Source organism: Corvus brachyrhynchos, unplaced genomic scaffold, assembly GCF_000691975.1.
Source record: "Corvus brachyrhynchos isolate BGI_N302 unplaced genomic scaffold, ASM69197v1 scaffold279, whole genome shotgun sequence".
Classification (NCBI taxonomy): domain Eukaryota; kingdom Metazoa; phylum Chordata; class Aves; order Passeriformes; family Corvidae; genus Corvus; species Corvus brachyrhynchos.
In genome coordinates this window covers 12,041,800-12,051,497 of record NW_008246060.1, presented here as the reverse complement: position 1 = coordinate 12,051,497, position 9,698 = coordinate 12,041,800, and the positions used below count along the sequence as shown (strand labels likewise).

The 9,698-nt window shown below is 39.4% G+C and overlaps 1 protein-coding gene across 3 annotated transcripts in view; it reads left to right on the top strand.

Annotated features, from left to right (window-relative positions):
- Positions 1 to 6,338: 6,338 nt before the first annotated feature.
- VCL (vinculin) overlaps positions 6,339 to 9,698 on the top strand; it is a 38,084-nt gene continuing 34,724 nt past the window's right edge. For all 3 annotated transcript variants that reach the window (XM_017746193.1, XM_017746192.1, XM_017746194.1), the window contains exon 1: positions 6,339 to 6,445. In XM_017746193.1, coding sequence (XP_017601682.1) covers positions 6,354 to 6,445 — 92 coding nt within the window. In that variant the 5' untranslated portion in view covers positions 6,339 to 6,353. The remainder of the gene's footprint in view (positions 6,446 to 9,698) is intronic.

Sequence of the window (9,698 nt, the reverse complement as noted above, 5' to 3'; positions counted from 1 at the left end):
TCCTGGTGAGTTTTGTAAATGCCCAAGGGCCAGAGATGACTTATATGAATTATGTTATTTGACTGAAGTAGAGTTGTCCTAAATGTCCTAAAGTAATTTTAACTTGAAGTACTGGTCTTGAAAAAGAAACTCTTCTCTTAATAAAAGAACTCATTTCCAAATTATAATAGTTCTGTAAAAAGTCTCACATAATGAGTATGTGTTTGTTTCCCATGTGTTAAGTTAATCCTCTAATTAGCCAAACCATCCAGGCCTTAGCTCTGTACTGGTAAAGGAGTTGATAGGTACTAGCAGCATGAATAAGTCTTTTGGTATCCAAATGATGTTGCTTTCTATTTTCCATATGGTTCTTGTTTTATAGTTCTGTATTTTGTGAACAGCAGGATTTCCTCAGCCTTAAGCCAGTTAAATTTTTCTCAATCACCAATGTAGACAGGTAGGTCAGTTTGCTGCTGTTGGGGACCAGATGGCTGGTGTGTTCTAATTTGCTTGCCAGATGACTTTGAAATTGTACCTTGCTATGGCTGGAATGCAGTCTCCAGGGCAATTATGAGAAAACCAGGAGTCACTATGCAGCTTCCATGCTGGCTGAAAGGACAAGTGGATGATAGGCTCTGATTCAGCAGTCTCCTTAGCGTTCTGCCTGGCTTCAAGGAGGAGTCATGACTGATTCACTGATGGTATATGTGCATTGTTCACTTGGTGTAAACTAAAAGCAGGAGGAGAATTTAGCTGCACATTTCTTTGGAGTTTTTTCCATCTCTAATTGCATTGGCTTATTCCTCTACAGAGAAGTAGAAAACTCTAAAAGCTTCTTAAACCAGTGGTAAACTCACTAATTGCAAGTGACATATCAATCCCATTTATAATTCAAAGCAAGATGAGTAGAATGATGAAGAAATTGGAAATTTGCTTTGTTAAATGCTTCTGAGAGCATTTGAAGGAAAAACAAAAGTTTGTGTTTTAAAAAAAGGTTGTAGCTTAAGACTGACTTTTGCAGGCTTATTGAATGAGAAGGATGAAATTGTGAGGAGTGACCTGTAAACCTGTTCACTTTGATTTTTTTAAAAACACTTCAACATTGCTTGACTTTCCTATTCAGAGTTTGCAAAAGTCATGTGTTTACTGGAAGCTGTTTGCATGTGTTAATTTTTGAGTGACTTGTAAATTTAGATGAGACAAAGTAATTTCATGATGTACCCCAAAGCTGTTTAACTTGTGTCTGACAAAGTTTGATGCTAGGCTGCCATGCCAGGATGTACACAATCCTGTTTTGATATATTTGTTGTGGGGTATGCCCAGCCCCTGCCCTGGAGGGATGTCAGCTGAGATAAGGAGATTGTGTAATTGCCCAGCAGGACTCCCTGGAAAGGCAACCACTTCTTTGGTCACTGCGAGAAAAGACAGACCCACAATCCTTCAGGAGACCCTATGCAGATCCTTTGTAACCCACTGGCCTTTACCCATCCCCTGTATCCCTATAAAAGCTAGCCCTGTGCCCCTGTGAGACGCAGATGCTCGCTTGTAGCTCCCCGTCGCCGGAGTACGGATAATAAAGCTGCCTCGTGCGGAACCAGCTACTCAAGCCTCTCGTCTCTCTCTGGTCTGGCTTGGCCTGGAGGCTGCCCTGCAAAGCTGAGCTGAAATCACGAGCTGACAATCACTAAAGAGCTGACAGCTTCTGCACGGGCCCTCCTAGCCAGCAGCTGAGGGAAGACACCGGGCCTTGGGAAGGCAATTCCTTTCCGGACCATCTCTCCGGACCGGTCACAGCTTCCTGGGTCAGAGCCACTGACCCCCTCACCAGCTGTAATAATTTACCACATAGATTATGGCAGCTAAGGTTAGGCCATGATAAACATTCACTCCAACATCTGTATTTCTAAAAGAGCTGAGCAAAATAGATTGGAATACCAACAACTGCATCTTCTTGATAGTGTAAGTAACATGGGTGGCAATCAAATTACTGTGACTGACAAGAACAAGGGTAAACAGCCAAGTCCTGTTCTGCTTCTCTTTCCTGCCAGAGGTTCTTCCTGAAAACTTCCAGTGTAATTGTGAAACCAGTCATCAGAGCCCAAAAGGAAAACTGAACAACTGTAAAGTAGTTACTGAGCCCTTGCCACTTCTGAAGCCACTGAGACAAACCAGTGTCTGAATCAGTGTGGGATAATGGACCTGCTTTCTAGGCCTTCAGTGGACAAGCCTTGTCCAAGGGGTGAACTCTGAAAGGTATAGGATTTACAACTGGGTATCACTAATTTCAGTCATCATTTTCCTTTTGTTGTGTGCAAGTAACACCCCTCAGTATGGAACCTTAACTAAAAATTCTTTCCTGAAGATTTAATTCTTTCTGCCCATGTTGTATTTTTCAGTCTTGACTGAAATGTATGTCATCTGTGCCAGCAGGGAATAAGCATAAATTTGGTGTAACTTTGGCTCACTTCTAGCTCAACTTGCATTTTTCCTAGTTGTGAGATCTGGGCCAGTGTTACTTTGTTAAAGTGCAGAATGTGTGGAAAGCCCTGGTAATTCTGTTTTGAGATGCATTCTAGATGTAGCTGTGCAATGTAGAGACTGTTGTCACTGTAGAATTAAAGCAAATACTTAAGTTTATTTTTTCAGGACAGACATCTAAAGAAGTTGCAGGGAACTTGATGGCACTCAACTGGTGAATAAGACATTTTTGATGTGAGATTTAATGTTCCTACTGTTGTGTCACAATCCTTCCTGAAAGCTTGCAAAACATGGAAGAATGCATAAACCAGGGAGTGGATTTTTATTGAGTTGTCCTGTGGTAAAGTTGCTTTTACAGCATACAGACCTAGGTCACTTTGTGTGGCACTTGGGTTTGTCAAGCAAAACTCATACTGCAGCTTATTTCTTGGGGGAAATGTGGGGGTCTGCTGGTGTAACAGCCAGGGCTGTTACGTGTTCACTGGATGATGATGAGGGAATATTTTTAGGCTCCTTGCTAAAATGACAGATGTTTTAAATTAAGCTTCTGGAACATTGCAAGAACTAATTCTTCTAAGGTCATCTTCCCTTTTAACAGGGGAAATCATATAAGCTGTGAGGAAAATGTCACTTCCAGCATTTGGCAAATTGTCAAACTGGTATTGTCAACACAGGCATTCAGAAGAATCTTTGTGTAAAAAAAAAAAAAAAAAAAAACCCTAAAAAAAAAAACTTTGGATTCCCATCTTAATTATTTGTGTTTTATTTGATATGATACGTTCAGGTTTTACTTTCAAACTGCAGAAGTAAAAAGGGCTAGATATTATTGAGTGCTTGTCTGTTTAAACATACTCTTATAGAATTACAGAAGCTGAAATTATTTCTCCTTCTCACTGAACAGCTGTTGTTTGCTATATCCAGCAGGCTAAGAAGGTGGTGGGCAAGGGACATTTTCTTGTTTTTCCTTCAGTAGAGGCAGACGTGACAAAAAACTGCAAAACTTGTTATAAGGAATAAACTTTTCCTGATGGAAACGTTTTCTTCCTTCTTCTCCAAGGAGAAAATTCTCCACATCAGAAAGCTTAAAGCATGTACTGGTCTTCTACTAACCAGTGGCAAATAGGACTTGCAGGAGACTTACAAACAAGGTTAAAGACCAAAAGCAGCAGGAAACATCAATCTCTTCTTCCTGCTTATAGCTAAATTCCTAGAAAGGCTTTCAGTGGCCATATATGCCCTCTGACTTGTGTGTGTCCCATTTCCTTTAAATTTCTTGACTTGGCTGCCTCTTGTTCCCTGCTTTTTTGAGCAGGGAGCAAGAAGGAAAATAGCTCACTCTTTATTCAACTGATTTGTCTCTAATCTCCAAAGAGTTTGGAAATTATTATGGATGGGTAGAAGTTGTAACTAGGAAACTGTCTTGGTAAGGTTTGCTTGAGTTCTCCCCTTACTCTGTAATGTGCAGTGTTGAAATTAGGGTTATTTTAGTGTGTTAGTCAGGGCAGTTTCTTTGGAACCATGACTAATTGCCACTCCAACATTGTGTAATAGCAGGAGCTTCTATATCACTGTCACTTCCCAGTTAGTTAAGGAAAGATCATCTTAGTAGGTAAGAATATCTGAAACCCAAGTAGGAATCCTGTTGTTTTTTCTACATCTGTACTGTGGGCTAGAAATAAAATGTGCTTCTCAGATGTTTGTTTTATATTAGCATGACGCTGGACAAGCTGCCTGTCTGAAATAAGGAATGTGTAGATACTACGTCTTCAAGAAAAAAGCCCCCTCATTTTCTTGGTATTGGATTGTGGGGAGGGTAGTTGTTACCTTGTGTTATGCTGCAGTGTGTCCAAAAATTGTTTAGGCCATGTAGAGTTCAAGCTGAAGAAACAGGATCTTGTGAAAACTAGGTGGGAAACAAAGCAACAAAAACCCCTAACCACAAAGCTCGAAGGGCAAACCCACTAAACTTTTTTGAGGATGTATATTTTTACTCATGCATGTGTCTTCATGTTTTGAGACTTTGCCTGTTAAATGTTATATGGAGTCCATTTGTTCTTTACATGCCATTTCTATACCTTGGCCACAACTGCGAACGGCAACAACTGGAAAGGTTAAATAACAGCTATGGCAACAAGGTTTTATATTTAAACAGATTCAGGAAGTGCATTCTGTGTTGGTGCTTAAAATAGGGTTGAAAGTCCTTTTTGCTAGACAAGTAGTGCACCTTTTTAATTGAGGCATCATAGAAGCTGCTTGAAATCTTGTGTCCTGTCTGTGTGGTATGTAGTGCTGAGGATATGAATGGACTTGGAAGAGAAATGTCATTGGAGTTCAGTGCAGTTTTTTGAGATTAAAAATCTCCAGTGTAGGCTTTATTTTTTTGCATTCTTTAAAGATTTACTCTTTTTGCTATACTGAATTATATGCAGATTGGTACAGCTGCAAGAAAATAAATCTTGAAGGCGTGGTTCTTGTAAATAAAGTATTGCTCTTCATTTCTACCTGCTGCCAGTCTTTTGTCTAATGGTGTATAGTCCAGAGTTACTGGGAATTACTCAATTTTTTGTGTTGTTTTGATCATGCCCATATCCATGCAAACTTGCGAGAAATATAAAGAATGTATTTCATGAGTGCAATGGAAATAATTAGAACAAAGCAGCCATACTCGGTCATGGGTCGTGAGATACAGTTAGGATCGTGCTCCTGAGGCATTGCCATGAAGTTCAGGAGTCAAAGCAACACTGCAGTGCTGTGCATTAGGAGGGTGCATGAGTGTTGGCGAACCTACTGTGAACGCAAGAGACAGAAACCTACCATAAAATTCCAGATCTTTAACTTTTTTTGCTCTTCCTTTCATTACTTTGAAGTATCTGTGTGACTAATTGTGAGTGTAGTACTAACAGATTTAAAAAAAAAAAAAAGAAGTAGGCAAGGCTGAATCTGTTTGAAGCAAATAAAATACTCAGGCCAATGTACTTCTGTGAAGTTCTTCTGAAAAGGAGCAGACCAGGGAGAGACAGTTTTTGGCAAGCAGCAAAAATTTGCAAGGAAGCAGTGGTTCTGGAAGGCTGTACAGCATTAGAATTGGCAAGTGCTGTGCATACTGACACACTACATCTTCTGTCCAAAGCCAGTGAATCTCTTAAGCACCAGCTGATCAGGGATTTTCAGGGCTATCTTGTCTAGCTTGAGCAGGTCTGGCAGTTCTTAACACAAAGTAGTGTCTGGTTTAAAGACCTTCTGCTTTGTGATGCCTTTCTGAATAGCTTATTCAGCTGGAAAATACAGCGAACAAAGGAGCTGGAAATATTTTGTCAAGTTGGTGATCTCACAGTTCAGAGAGTCAGCTACCAATTATAAAGACTTCTATTGTGTAACACAAGAGCTAGTGTATAGAAAACTCCAGATCTTACTCTGTCTTTATTACCCTCTGCATAATTATTTTTTTGCCTAAAGGATGGTGTGGATGTGGGGTGTACTCTCAGTCATTAACTACCTTTTTTCTAATAGACTAAGTTGATAGCAAAAGGAGGGTAATTTTTTTTAGCTTTGAACTTGATTTCTGACTTGTGGGGATTAGAACGGAGGGAAACCTTCAGAGTTCAGTGATTTAAGTTTTTACAACTAAGTGCAGGAAAAGTATAGTATTGTTTCTGTGGAGAGTAGGAAGAGGGTAAAGTGTCCTTGTGTGTCACCGTTTAATTTAGTAGAGATGTTGATTGGAAACAACTTACAATTTCTAAAGCATTAAGTTAACCCCAGTATATAGGGGTCTCAAAAGTAGACACAGCAACAAGAACCTGGTGAAAGGAGCTGTCATTAGTGCAAAGCATTTTTGTTGTTATTTCTCTGTTTGCTTTTATCTGGCCTTTACATTGAAATTTTGTTTCTTAAGTATGTCTTTTTTTTTCCTGCAGGTTGGAAAAGAGACTGTGCAGACAACAGAAGACCAGATCTTGAAAAGGGATATGCCACCAGCATTTATCAAGTAAACTAATTTTATTGTAAATCTTGTATTGTGGGTACAGGAAACCTGTTCAATGTCAGGAACAACCTCTGGCAGCAGGGATTTGTCGTGTTACATTCTGTATCTATGAGTATATACATATGGTATTTTTTCCTCTAAATAATAAAGAAATCAGAGTAATAATGGTATTTAGGTGTGTGTTGCTGTAGGTGTGCCTAACAGTGTCAGAGACAATGTGGTGTCTCAATCTTTTTCTGTTCATTTGGCTGATGGAAAAATGTGAATTTGTCAGTATAGGCAGCCGATAGCGTTACTGCCTGGAAACCTAAGGCACGTGAAGAGCTGCGACTTACTGCGGACAGTGCAGTAGAGACAGTAAGTCCGCTTACAGCAGGCATTCTTAATTCTGTGTCTTGGTGTAAAGGACAACTGACTTTCTCCTTCTGTTGTCTTAAGTCTTAAAAATGATACATCCCACCTTGCTGTGGAATTCTCAAGCTCCTTATTGCCACCTGACAGACTTCTATTGAAGTGACTTTCCTCTGCACTCTACTGCCTATGGTAACCTCTTTGTTAGTGTTGTCCAGTGTATATGCAATTACTGAATATTTTACTGTTATTTCCAAACACCAAACAAGCAGACAGTAAAAACAAGAAAACATTGAGACAACTGGGAAAATAGTAAAAGGAGGAAGAGAGGTGATGTCTAAAGAGAAAATTTATAGTAGGCAGTGAAGATGGATTTAGTTTATTGCATTGTAGGTTGACAAAATGAATAATAATGCTTAGGACCAGGTGGTATTAGCATATGAGTTCAGGAATGAAATAGCTGAATTATTAGTGAAGTAGTCTGCCACTTGAGTATGTCAATCAAAGTGATGCTACAATCTGAGAAACTTTCTAGGGAACTCTGGGGAACAGGACATGTAGAGGTCTGATGTCCTTTTGGGGCAAATGATTAGAAATTCTGTATTAGAGAAGAGAGACACCCCACCTATCTATGGTGTGCTTTGGGTGAATTGACCGTGTTTCTGTGGAGGGAAATTCTCCCTTATAAATCTGTTGGTATTCTTAGAAATATCACAAACAGGGGAAAGGGTAGTCCATGTGATACAGTACACACTGATTTCTAAACTTGGCACAGTCTAGAGACTTTTAAGAAAGTGAAGTAGCTGCAGGGTAATTAGAAAGATTTTTGTATAAAAAAAGAGAAAATTCAAAGTGGAAGAGTATATGGTTAACCATGACAATGGCAGGAGGAAATCAGTAGGACTGTGGAGCTCTTTATTGGGGGTGTGCTTTTCACCATGTTAATAAATGCTCTGGAGACAAGGCTGACTTGTGAGGCAAAAGTATTTATGAGTGACCCCATGTCTTATGCAGGCCAGAGAGGTTAATGGATGACTCTGGGAAATTACAGTACCTTATTAATTGAAGTGACTTGATGTTAACTGTGGATTAAATTATTTTTAATTGCGCACCTGAAATTATGCACACTTGGGAGAGCAGCAGGTCTAATGTCAGATAGGATGATTGAACCGACCATTTCCAGTAGTGAGCAAGGTCTTGGAGCTGTTATACATTGGTGAGAGCATCCTTACCTGGTCATAATGGTCAAAAAGTAAATAAAGTATTAGGTTTACCGTCACAGAATGAGAGATCTAAATGTCACGGTATGTTTTTCTTCCACAGCTTGAATACTGCATGTACTGGTAGTCACACAATTTTAGAAAGGCTGTAGTAGTGCTGGAAAAAGCTCTTAGAAGGGCTTGGAGAACAAAAGCATGGAATTACTTCCGTATGAGGCAAAGCTGAGTAGACCAGAACTCCTTAGCATGGGAAAAGTGACAGAGGGGATTGAGGCCCTGACAATATCTAAGGAGGTATGAGTTGCATGGAGAAGATGAAAACTTGTATTTTTTCCTGTGCAGAACTTGATAGGGGAATTACTTTAAGCTAGCAGTTTGTAAGCCAGCAGTAGGGAAGAGTCTTTGTACAGCTAGTTGTGTACTGTTAAAACTCCTTATGTGGGTTTGGAGGTTAATAGCTAAGTACTTAGAGGAATCCATTGTGGGTTATCAAATAGACAAACTGCAGGAAGTCCCAAGAACTGAAAATAGTTGAAGGATGGGAGAGTGCCTAGAGGAACTATGATAAATGCTTATCCTGTTCTTAACCTTCCTTAGGCTTTTACTTGCAGCTACTTTTGGAGACAGGATACTGAGCTAAATGGGCCTTTGATACAATCCACTACAGTATTTATCATGCTGTGTTCCTGCTGTGTGATCTTGTGTGGCTGTAGAGGAGTTCGATTTTTTTGAGGGCAGTGTTTGTTTAATGCAATAAGATCAAAGCTTTTTTCTTGCTTCTTAATTAACTGTATGCAAACATGCAATTTTGATTGTGCTAATTTTCTAGGATGTGGGGAATTTTTAGTTAATTTCCAGCTTCTTGTTCACCTAGACAAGTAAGGGATTAAGGAGAGAGATTTTTTTAAATTGCTGTACTGTATTCAGCCTTTGATCAAAATGTAGCAAACTGTGCAAGACTTCAATAATTAAATTACTGTAGAAATGTGATACAAGCACTGCTGAACAGTACCACTTTATGCTGGGTGCAAGAACTTTTTCTGCAGCAATTCACGACTGTGTGAACAATGATATAATGTAAAAAGGGAACCAAAGCTATCTGTTGTAGTAATGATGCCCACTTCACATAGTACTTACTATTCTAGATGCAGTAACATGAGCTAGGAATGTCTAATGGCTTTTATGAATGATAACATGTTTCATTTGTAGGTTTTTTGTTAATCTCGAGTTTATATCAAAATGAATTAGTACATGTTAACAGTTTCTTGTTAACATGGGGAGTATATTGTCATGGGTATCTTGGTTATGGGGACAAGCGATAGTCGCAGGTGAGCTGCAAAGGGAGCCTTACCTTTTACTGCTGTAAAGGACAGAATTTAGATGCAAGAATTGAAACAGATGAAGGTCTTTTTTTGGTTTTGTTTTCCTGAGAAGGAGATTTTGTTTCTAAAGCATTAATTCAGGAACTGGCATTCATTTTTAAGGGAGTGCTCCAGCAGAATTTGTACTGGCACATGGACGATGGGTAAGAAGCAGTACACGTGTACTAGCACTGCATTCCCTGTTTGTCTTTCCTCCATTCAAAACGATCACCAGTCTTGGAGGATGGAGAGAAGATCTGTTTATTCTTTTGAAAGACCTGATACTGGCATTGAGGGTTTATAAGGAATATATATTATGGTAAT